The following is a 12,050-nucleotide window of genomic DNA, read 5'->3' on the forward strand; positions in this document are numbered from 1 at the left end:
TCCCGTCTTATAGGGACCGCTGTCCTCTCCTGTCATAAAGCGACAGTGGCCTCCTCTCCCACCTTAAAAGGCCCATAGATCACAAAATGCTGGAATAACTCAGTGGGACAGGCAGCATCTCCGGAGCGAAGGAATGGGTGGCGTTTCGGTTCGAGACCCCTCTTCAGACTGATGTCAGGGTAGTGGGCAGGACAGAAATAGAATGTAGTGGGAGACAGTAAGACTGGTGGGAGAACAGAGAAGGGGATGGAGAGAGAGGGAAAGCACGGGCTATTTGAAGTTAGAGAAGTCAATGTTCATACCGCTGGGTTGTAAGCTACCCAAGTGAAATATGAGGTGCTGTTCCTCCAATTTGAACTGGCCTCACTCTGAGAATGGAGGAGGCCCTGGGCAGAAAGGTCAGATTGGGAGGGAGAGTTAAAGTGCTGAGCAACCCGGTGATCAGGTAGGTTACGACGGACTGAGAGGAGGTATTCAGCGAAACGATCGCCGAGCCTGCGCTTGGCCTCGCCGATGTACAGGAGTTGACACCTGGAACAGCGGACACAGTAGATGAGGTTGGAGAGGGGTGTAAGTGAACCTCTGCCTCACCTGAAAGGACTTAAACCTTAAAAGGACCATACCTTTACCCGCCTTAAAGGGAACCCTCCTCTTCCACCTTAAAGGGAACATGATCTCCTCTTTTGCCTTAAAGGGACTTCGACCTTTAAGGTGGGGTTGAAGCGGTCTCTTTAAGGTTGGAGTGGAGGATAAATCCTTTAAGGCGGGTAACGATGGCGCGGTCCCTTTAAGGTGGGAGAAAGGCTGTCCCTTTAAGGCTTGGAGAAGAGGGCGGTCCCTTTAAGGCGTGGGGAGGGGTTGCCCCGCCGGTCACGTGACATTGAATCTTGTGACTTTGTATCGGATCGGGGGGAGTCCCGGTGGCTGCGCGGGCGCAGTGTAACAATCGGTGTAGCAACCCGGGGCCGTCGCCACTCCCACAGCCCCCACCCCGACCCAGCAGAGTGCCTGCTCCCTCCCTCCTTCGCTCCAAGGCGGGGGAGCTCTGTGTCCGCCGGAGAAGCAGCAACAGCAACAGCAAGGAACTCCGTTGAATTCCACCGCCATCACCACCGTCTCTGCCTTTCTCATTCCCCCTCCCTACGAAAGATGGACAACAAGCCGCTACTCCAAGACAGGCCGCCCGCCTACGTACCCAGCTCCACGGGATACGTGTACGGTCAGACCTACGGTACCATCCCACCGCCCGGATACCAACAGCAACCTCCTCCCTACCCGTATCCAGCCTCGGGTGAGGTCTTTATTCCCTACCCCCTATGTTGCTTCCGCTCCCACCCCGGCTCTGCACGGCCCTTTTGTTTTAATTCCCGGCCCCCGGAGAACGGGGAAGTGGAGGTGAAACTCCATTTCATCCGGGAGATATATAATGGGTGTTGCTTTCATTAACAGTTAGAAAACCGGAGGGGAGGGAGGGATATAAAAAGAGAGGAAATTCAAATTTGAGTTGCGTTATTACATTTTCAGTCTGTGAGTTTGGGAAAGTGCACCAAATGTACGATTCTGGGTGGCTTCTCAGTGTTGGAAGTGGCGCGGTGGATATGAATTGATTTTGAATGTTTGTACTTTTATAAATGTCAGTAACAACTGTAGCCTTGCACTAAATTATTCCATGAATCCTCTTAGATTTTTCCAATGCAAAAAATATTCCTATCCTTGATATACAGGAGTAGCTTCAAGCATTTTGTTAGTATGTGCACGTGGTGTCTAACTATTTAAAAAAAATACCACCTATGTTTTGGCAGGGTATGTGCCTCCCGTGTCGGTAAGTGTTCAGCCTGGGACTAACTACTCGAGCACCTACACCATCATCCAGCAACCCACTGCAGCTTCTGTTGTGGTCGTGGGTGGGTGCCCTGCCTGCAGGTAATTTTTTTTCTTCTGATCACCAATGTGAAGACAAATTAAGTTAGAGTGTAGAACAATGCAGCACACAAATAGGCCCTTTGCCCCACTATCTATGCTGAGCATAATACCAAGACCAATTTTTAACTGTCTAGTTTAACGTATTGTGACGTGTGCCAAGGTACAGTGAAAAGCTTTTGTTGCGTGCTATCCAGTCAGTGGAAAGACGACATGCGATTACAATTGAGCTGTCCACAGTGTACAGGTGCATGATAAGGGGAATAACGTTTAGTACAAGGTAAAGTCTGATTAAATATAGTCCAATCCACATCCCCCCCCCCCCCCCCCCCCCCCCCCCCCCCGTGTGTCCATGTGCCTATCTAAAAGCCTATTAAATGTCACATCTGCCTCCACCCCCACTGTTGTCAGCACATTCCAGACATTCACCACCTTGCACATCTCCTTTCAACTTTGCCCCTCTCACTTTAAAGTTATGGATTCCAGTATTTGATATTTCCATCCCGGGGAAAAAAAAGGATTCTCACTGACTACTTTTTTTATGCCTCATAATTTTATATACTTCTGAGCACTGCCCTCAACCTCTGGTGTTCTAGAGAAAACAATCCAAGTAGGTCCAACCACTCTCGTAGCTAATACCCTCTAATCCAGCATCATTTTGGTAAACCTCTTCTGCACCCTTTCCAAAGCCTTCACACCGTTCCTGTAATAGGGAGACCCAAACTTAACGCGCAGTACCTGAACCACAGGCCGACCAAAGTTCTATGAACTTCCGGATTTATTAACTCTTGTACTCAATGCCTCGAATAATCAAAGCAAGCAAACCATATTCTACTTCATCTCTCTCTACTTTTGTTCAGGAGTTGAATTTGCAGTGAAATGTTTGGAGGAAATGCAATTCCTTTGTGAATTAATAACATTAACGTAAACCTTGTACGTCTTTGATGAGGCTGTACTTGAAGTGTTATCAGTTTTGGTCACCTTGCTATAGGAAGGATGCGGTTAAGCTGGAAAGTGCAGAGTAGATTTATGAGGATGTTGCCAGGACTTGTGGGCCTGAGCTGTAGGGGAAGGTTGGGCAGGCTAGGACTTTAATATTATGGAGCTGAGGGAGTAATCTGAGAGGTGTATTAAATCATGAGGGGAATAGAGAGGGTGCATGCACGTCTCTTACCCAGAGTAGGGGAATCAAGAGCCAGTGGACGCAAGTTAAGGAGACGGGGGAAAGATATACCATGAACCTTGGGGGCAAATCTTCTACGTATATGGAATGAGCTGCCAGAGGAGGTAGTTGAGACGGGTACTATATTATTATTTAAAAGACACTTGGACAAGTTCATGGATAGGAAAGGTTTAGATGGATTTGGTCCAAACGTGGCAAATTGGATTAGTTTAGATTAGCATCTTGGTCAGGAAGGGCAAGTTGGGCTGAAGGGCCTCTTTCCAAGCTGCGTGACTCTGACTATTAGAAACAAATAAACTGTTTCAATTACTCAAACGAAAGGTTGATTATAAGGTTAGGAACAGTTGTTTAAAACTGAGCGTGCCTGCAGGAACTGGTCGCAGAGGGGCGTGGGTGAGTTTCTGGAAATCTATCTTGGAAGGTTGTGGGGGCTGAATTGCTGGGGGCGGGATGGGGGTGAGGTAGGTACAATTTTAAAAGATGAGGGAATTGAGGGCTATGAAAATTGGCGCAGAAGACATGAGACCTTGGGCAGATCAGCTGTGATCATATTCAATGGTGGAGCAGGCTTGAGGAGAGGGCCGAGTGGCCTATTCCTATTTTCTTGCAAGGCCTAGTACAGCTTTAAACTATGGCCCTCTCACATTAAAGCTGTGCCCTTCAGCCTCTGTCACATCTGCCCTGGGGGTGAAAAAGATTCTGACTGTCTATCTCTGCCTCTCATAATTTTATATACTTCTATCAGGCCTTGACCCGAAATGTGCCCCCTTTCCATGTTTTCCAGAGATGCTGCCTGACTTGCTGAGTTACTCCAGCACTGTGTCCTTTTGTCTATCAGGTCTCCCCTCGGGCTCTGAATTACAAAGAGAGCGATCCAAGTTTTGTCCAATCTCTCCTTATCTCAAATCTGTTCTTGAGCATCTTGCTAAATCTGATCCGCAATTGCTTTATCCACACTTCAGATTCAAGATTCAGATTTAATTTTAATTGTCATTGTCAGTGTGCAGTACAGAGACAACGAAATGCATTTAGCATCTCCCTGGAAGAGCGACACAGCAAATGATTTGAAAAAATAATAATAAGTGTCGGGGGTGGGGGGGGTGACAGCCGCCGAGAAGAAGCTGTTCCTCGACCTGCTGGTTCGGCAACGGAGAGACCTGTAGCACCTCCCGGATGGTAGGAGGGTAAACAGTCCATGGTTGGGGTGAGAGCAGTCCTTGGTGATGCTGAGAGCCTTCCGCAGACATTGCTTACTTTGGACAGACTCAATGGAGGGGAGCAAGGAACCGGTGATGCGTTGGGCAATTTTCACAACCCTCTGCAATGCCTTCCGGTCGGAGACAGAGCAGTTGCCATACCATACTGTGATGCAGTTGGTAAGGATGTTCTCGATGGTGCAGCGGTAGAAGTTATAACAATGTAAGTGAGGGAGTACACATCTATTAATCTACACTTAGTTGGGACATTGCCAAAATCCATTCATGACTTGGATATTTAGAATCAGTTCTAAAACCGGGTCACACATTTCTGCTATCGGGCAACTACATCCTATCACCAACTACAGCGGCATGGTGTCGTAGTGGTAGAGTTGCTGCTTCACAGCACCAGAGACCTGAATTCGATCCTGACTATGGGTGCTGTCCATACTGAGTTTGTACGTTCTCCCTGTGACCGTGTGCGTTTTCTCTGGGTGCTGAGTTTCCTCCCACACCCCAAAGACGTACAGGTTTGTGGGTTAATTGGTTTTGGTAAAAATTGTAATTTGGCCCCAGTGTGTGGGATACGGGGGTGATCGCTGTTCGGCACAGACCTGGTGGGCTGAAGGGTCTGTTTACGCTCGGTATCTATAAACTAAACTAAAACTAAATTAGAAAGCAGTCCTAACCTCATTGTGAAGCCTCGGACTATCTTAAATCGCACTTTACTGGACTTTATCTTGCACTAAACATTATTCCCTGTATCCTGAATCTTTACAGCTTAATTGTAATCATGTACGGTCTTTCTGCTGACTGGATAGCACAAAACAAAAAAGCTTTTCACTGTACCTCTGTACATGTGACAATAATAAACTAAACTAAATTTCTGCCAAAGGAAACGAAGCATTTGTAAAATAAAATGTTAATGTTATTTGCAAGAATAAGGAAAACAATGCTTGCAACACAACATTATTTCTGTAAGCCAGTTGATGTAGGTCATCAAAAGACACTGCTGGAGGAACTGAGCTCTGGATGGTCTCTGCAGCTCTAAGTTTGATATAAAATATGGGTTGGGGGGGTCAATGTTTAAAGTTTTGTTCATCTCCCACAATCCCCAACACCCCTAATCGCCCTGCTCCTTTCTCCTCCTTCCTACACTCGTTTCGCATTCCCAAATCTTTCCTTTCCCTATTATTCCCCAACTCTCCCCGTTCCGTCCCCTTTTGCCTTCCGCCTATATCCACCACTCTGCCTTTACATAGCACTCCTCTCCTATCCTGATGCCATTTTATCTCCTGAAGATATGAGGAACTGCAGATACTGGTATCTTGAGTAAACCACAAGGTGCTGGAGGAACTGAGCAGGTCAGTCAGCATCTGTGGAGGGATGGTCAGGCAAAGTTTCTTCAGACCCTTACTCCACCTATCTGCCAATTAAACCCCCCCCCCATTACCTGTATCCAACTATCACTTGCCAGGCTTTCTCCTGCCCCACTACTCTCTTCCAGCTTTCTCGCCCCTCTATTACAATCAGTCTGAAGAAGGTTCCCAACTTGAAACACCACTTGACCATTCCCTCCACCAATACTGCGTGCCTTGCTGAGTTCCTCCAGCACTTTGTTTTAGAGACTTTAGAGATGTACAGTGTGGAAACAGGCCCTTCGGCCCACCTAGACCACGCCGACCAGCGCTTGCCCCGCACACTAGCACTATCCTGTGCACTAGGGACAATTTACAATGTTTACCAAGGCCAATTAACCTACAAGTCTGCACGTCTTTGGAGTGTGAGTGGAAACAGGAACACCCGGAGAAAACCCTTGCGGTCACACGGAGAACGTGCAAATTCCATAGACAGCACCCGTAGTCAGGATCGAACCTAGGTCTCTGGCGCTGTAAGGCAACAACTCCATCTCTGCGCCAGTGTTCCGCCCTTGTGCCACTGTTTTTGTTTGAGTGGGAATAAATAGGTCCTTTATGTAGGAAGGCTGTTGCTTTATGGTTTCAATGTGACCCTTGGCCCTTCACCCTGCAATGTTCCTGCCTTGCATGATGCCAAGTTAAACTAATCTCTGCCTGCACATGATCCAAACCCCTCCATTTCCTGCATAACCATGTGCCTATCTAAAAGTCTTTTAAACACCATTGTATCTGCCTCCACCATCACCCACAGCAACGTGTTCCAGGCACCCACTAATCTCCATGTGAAAAAATAAACTTGCATCACAAATCTCATTTTAACTCCCCCCCCCCCCCCCCCCCTCCCCTCCCTCTCACCTTAAAGCTCTTAGGTGGGGACAGGCAAAGTTCTGACTGCCTACCTTATCCATGCCTCTCATGTTTATATACTTTATATCAGATTTCCTCTCAACCTCCGATGTTCCAGAGTAAATGATCCAAGTTTGTCCGACCTCTCCCATTAGTTAATACCCTCTAATCCAGTGTAGAAAGGAACTAAAGATGCGGGTACATATTATATTATCTGGAGTAATTCATTGGGTCGGGCAGCATCTCGGGAGAAAAATGATGGGTGAAGTTTTGGGCCCAAAGTCTGAGGAAGGGTCCTAATGCGAACCGCCACCCATCCATTTTCTCCAGAGAAAGGGGTGGCGCTGCAGTAGAGCTGCTGCCTCACAGCGCCAGAGGACCTGGGTTTGATCCTGACTGTGGGTGTTGTCTGTAGGGTGTTGACTGTGGGTTTTCTCCGGGTGCTCCGGATTCCTCCCACACTTCAGGTTTGTAGGTTAATTGGTTTCGGTAAAAATTGTCCCTAATGTGTAGGATAGTGCTATTGTATGGGGATTACTGGTCGGCGTGGACTCTGAACCTGTTTCCAAGCTCTATCTGTAAACAAAAACGACTAAAGATGCTGCCTGACCTGCTAAGTTACCCCAGCACTTTGTGTCTGCACTCTGTTCCAGGCAGCACTCCAGAAATCTGGCTTGGTCTGCGTTCCTATCCTGCATTAACCTCTGACTACCACCAGCAATTGTTCCCATGGTGTTTATTAAATCGACATTCTGATCTCTTTTGGATTCCCAGTGTGTGACTCACAGTCATGAGTTCTTGCAGCCATCGTGCGCTCTGTTTCGTTTCCTCCCTAGAGCAATTGTGCGTTTTTGAAAATAACCTTCTCCCCTGTCCCTCCCTCTCTGTGTTTGTCTCCACCCCTCTGCAAAGGATTGGCTGCCCAATGATCCCCTTTGTCTTGTGTAGGAGTGGTTTCATGACCGATGAATTCTTGGAAATCCAGCCGCTTTGAACTGAAACACAACATCATGTGATGGGCTGTTAATTTTGTGCTTGTCCATGATCTATGATACGGCAGGAAGCGGGTGCAGGCAGAGGAGATTAGTTTAACTTGGCAGCGCGTTCGCCACAGCCATTGTGGGCTAAAGGGCCGGTTCCTGTGTTGTAGGAAGGAACTGTAGATGCTGGTTTATACCAAACATAGAAAATAGGTGCAGGAGTAGGCCATTCGGCCCTTCGAACTAGCACCGCCATTCAATATGATCATGGCTGATCATCCAACTCGGTATCCTGTACCTGCCTTCTCTCCAAACCCCCTGATGTCTTTAGCCACAGGGGCCACATCCAACTCCCTCTTAAATATAGCCAATGAACTGGCCTCAACTACCTTCTGTGGCAGAGAATTCCACAGATTCACCACTCTCTGTGTGAAAAATGTTTTTCATAGACACACATAGAAAAGATAGACACACAGTGCTGGAGTAACTCAGTTCATCAGGAAGCATCTCTGGAGAAAAAGGATGGGAACCTTGTACTGTTCTGTTGTTCAGTCTCTCTCTGTGTCTCACTCATAATCCTGGCTAGTTTTTTTGGACTATTTAAAAGAAGCATGTTCATTTTAATTGCTTTAACCTGCTTTACAAAGGCTGTTTGCTACATTAAAACATACTCAATTTGAAGTGTCAAGGAACTGCAGGTGCAGGTTTACAAAAAAAATAAATAAAGTGCAGGAGTAACTCAACAGGTCAGACGGCATTTGAATAGGTGAATTTGAATTTGAAGCTATTGTGAGAAGGTTGCTCACTGAAGATCCCAAATAGATCATGTCGACCTCTGAAATGCAAACCTCTGTGTCATGTAAACTGAATATTGACAGCAAAGTTTGATATTTCCCCACTGTCGATGTTTCCTAATCAATCAAGCCATCTCAATAGATAGAGCAAAGGGGTAGATACAGATTTTCATAAGGTCATAAAGGAATAGGAATAGAATTAGGCCTTTCGGCCCATCAAGTCTACTCTATTCAATCATGGCTAATCTCTCTCTCCCTCCTAACCCCATTCTCCTGCCTTCGCCCCATGATCTCTGATGCGTATACTAATCAAGAATCTATCTATCGCTACCTTAAAAATATCCACTGACGGCCTCTACAGTCTTCTGTGGCAAACGATTCCACAGATTCGCCACCCTCTGACTGACAAAATTGCTCCATCTTCTTCCTATATTCTGAGGCTATGACTTCTAGGTGGAAAAATCCTCTCCTCATCCACTCTATCCAAGCCTTTTACTTTGTATGTTTCAATGAGGTCCCTCCCCTCATTCGTCTAAACTGCAGCAAGTACATGCCCAGTGCTGACAAATGCTCATTATAGGTTAACCTACTCATTCCTGTGATCATTCTTATGACCCTCTGGACTCTCTCCAGAGCCAGCACATCCTTCCTCAGATGTGGTGCCCACAATTGCTCACAATATTCAAATGCGGCCTTACCAGCACCTTATAGAGCCTCAACATTACATCCCTGTTTTTATATACGTCCTCTTGGAATAAATGCTAGCCTTGAGTTTGCTTTCTTTACTACAGATTCGACTTGCAGATTAACTTTTTGTGAATCCTGCACCAGCACTCCCAAGTCCCTTTGGATTTCTGGATTCTGGATTCTCACCCCATTTAGTAAATAGTCTAAGTCTTTGTTCCTACTACCAAAATGCATGACTTCACACTTTGCTACACTATATTCTATCTGTCACTTTTCTGTCCACTCCCCCAACCTGTCCAAGTCCTTCTGCGGCATCCCTGTTTTCTCTACACTACCTACCCCTCAATCTATTTTCATATCATCCTCAAGCTTTACCACAAAGTCTTCAATTCCCTCGTCCAAATCATTAATATACAACGTGAAGAGTTGCGGCCCCAGCACCGATCCCTGCGGAACTCCACTAGTCACTGGCAGCGAACTAGAAAAAGCCCCCTTTATTGCCACTCTTTGTCTTCTGCCGTCCAGTATCTACCCTTTAACACTGTGGGCTCTCATCTTCCTAGCTAGCCTAATGTGCGGCACCTTATCAAAGGCTTTCTGAAAATCTAAGTAAACCGACTCTCCTTTGTCTGCCCTGCTATTTATTTCTTCAAATAATTCCAGAAAATTTGTCAAGCAAGACCCCCCCTCCACAAAGCCACGCTGACTTATTGTAAGCTTCTATGTACTCCGTAAACTCATCCTTTATAATGGATTCTAAAATCTTACCAACCGCCGGTGTCAGACTAGCTGGCCTATTGTTCCCACTATTCTGCCTTGCTCCCTTTTTGTGCAGCGGGGTAATATTGGCAATTTTCCAATTAGTGCCGTGTAGAATATAGTTCTCGGCATTGTAGCGCACCAGTTCCATTGTCCACAATGGGGTGGAGGTGAATCTGACAGTGCCCTAATCTATTCCTCTCATGATTTTGTATATCGCTATAAGATCACCCCTCATTCCCCTGTCCTCTGAGGAATAAAGTCCTAGCCTGTTCAACCTCTCCCTATAGCTCAAGCCCTCGGGTCCTGGCAACATCTTCGTAAATCTTCTCTGCACCTTTTCCAGCTTGACAACATCTTTCTTTTAACCTACCTTTAGAGACACAAGAGACTGCAGATGCTGGATTCTGTTGAATGCTGGTAGAACTCAGCTGGTTAAGCAGCATCTTTGCAGGCAGATGCTCTGTGTAGATGGATTGCTAGTCCCCATGGTTACAAAGACCCAATCAATGGGCACCCTAACATATGGAGTGAGCTAGTATTCTAATGATCTAGTATTATTAAATTAAAAAGTTGGACATACGTGCAAATGTTCATTCCTATGAACACCTGAAATAGTTTTTCCGTTTATCACAATACTGTGGAGGTTTATCACATCGTGGTTGTTGTGGTGTGAATTTTCCTACCGACAAACGTCAGTAAACACACTGGTCTACTTTGATCTAATTGCCCATCACAACATCCTTTCTCTCCAGAGATGTTGCCTGACCTGTTGAGTTACTCCAGCACTTTGCATCTATCTTCGGTATAAACCATCATCTGCAGTTCCTTTCTACACACCAGTAAAAACTACCAGTTTTACGACAATTTACGATGTTTTGCCAGGACTCGACTTGATTATAGGGAGAGGTTGGGTTGGCTAGGACTTTATTCCTGGGAGTGCAGGCAGCTGAGGGGTGATGTTATAGAGTTGTACAAAATTAGAGGGGAATTGATAGGGTGAATGCAGTCTTTTTTCCCCAGGGTAGGGGATATCGGGTGCTAGAGGCGATAGGTTAAAGGTGATGGGAAAGGTTTAGAAGGGATCTGAGGGGTAATTGGTTTTTCACTCGGATGGTGATGGGTATGTGGAACAAGCTGCCAGAGGAGGTGGTTGAGACGGGTGCAATAACACTTGGACAGATACATGGATAGGAGGGGTTTAGAGGGATAAGCCCATCAAGTCTACTCTGCCATTTAACCATGGCTGATCTATCTTTCCCTCTCAATCCCACCCTTTTGGCTTCTCCCCATAGCCCCTGACATGCAGGTAAATGGGACTAGCTTAGATGGGGCATTTTGTTTGGCATGGACATTGGCCTGTTTCTGTGCTGTATTGCTCTCTCAGCTATACAATAAAGATTCAGATTCAGATTCAATAAAGTTGCATTTCTAACATTCTCTTTTTTGTTTCAGAGTTGGCGTTCTGGAAGATGATTTCACTTGCCTTGGCGTGCTGTGTGCAATATTGTTCTTCCCCATTGGGATCCTGTTCTGCTTAGCACTGCGACAGCGGAGGTGCCCGAATTGTGGGGCTAGTTTTGGTTGAAGGATGGGTGAACAGGCGAGCTGTGGCCAAATTTTTTTAATTGTAAATTCTCCCCAATTGTGTATAAATTGCCATGAATGAATGGTCTTCATTCTGTACTATTTAGTTTGATAGAAATTGACGTGATCTTTCATGCAGCATGACAATTGAAATGTCTGAATAACTACAAAAGTAATTTTTGGTTTTGAATGTTAAAATTTAAGGGCACAACAAAACTGGCTCTGCACTTGACTGGTTCCATGTTTGCAACTGAAAATGCTACAATTAAATTTGCATCCTTGTATTACTGATTTTTATTGAGCAGCTACTTGTCAAATAATTAAAATATCTTGCCACTGAGCGGAAATGTTTCTAATGCATTGGAAGCACGCAACCTCTGATCTTTTAAGTCCAAGTTGTAGAAATTGATATGAAGCGCAAAGTGCCGGAGTAACAGGGTGGTGAATCTGCGGCTACAGATGGAGGTGGACGCCATGTCAATGGATATTTTGAAAGCGGTGATCGATAGGGTCTTGATTAGTAAGAGCGTCAAAGGTTATGGGGCGAAGGCAGGAGAATGGGGTGGAGAGGAAAAATAGATCCGCCATGATCGAAGGGTGGAACAGACTCGATGGGCCGAATGCCTAATTCTGCTCCTATGTCTAATGAACTCAGCAGGTCAGGCAGCATCTGGGGAAGG

At 46.0% G+C, this 12,050-nt stretch overlaps 1 protein-coding gene across 1 annotated transcript; it reads left to right on the top strand.

Annotated features, from left to right (window-relative positions):
* Nucleotides 1–894: 894 nt before the first annotated feature.
* On the top strand, nt 895–11,710 carry bri3 (brain protein I3). Its single transcript, XM_055651617.1, has 3 exons — nt 895–1,291; nt 1,803–1,923; nt 11,239–11,710. Exons 1-3 carry the CDS (start codon nt 1,150–1,152, stop codon nt 11,369–11,371), a joined length of 396 nt encoding a protein of 131 aa, XP_055507592.1. The 5' UTR covers nt 895–1,149; the 3' UTR covers nt 11,372–11,710.
* Nucleotides 11,711–12,050: the final 340 nt, after the last annotated feature.

This window comes from Leucoraja erinacea, chromosome 20 (assembly GCF_028641065.1).
Source record: "Leucoraja erinacea ecotype New England chromosome 20, Leri_hhj_1, whole genome shotgun sequence".
NCBI lineage: Eukaryota > Metazoa > Chordata > Chondrichthyes > Rajiformes > Rajidae > Leucoraja > Leucoraja erinaceus.

Excerpts from the sequence above, each read along its gene's own strand:
- bri3 (XM_055651617.1), top strand. The coding sequence starts at position 1,150 with ATGGACAACAAGCCGCTACTCCAAGACAGGCCGCCCGCCTACGTACCC. Across the intron at positions 1,292-1,802 it reads CTACCCGTATCCAGCCTCGG|GGTATGTGCCTCCCGTGTCG; the intron begins GTGAGGTCTTTA and ends ATGTTTTGGCAG. Across the intron at positions 1,924-11,238 it reads GGTGGGTGCCCTGCCTGCAG|AGTTGGCGTTCTGGAAGATG; the intron begins GTAATTTTTTTT and ends TTTTTGTTTCAG.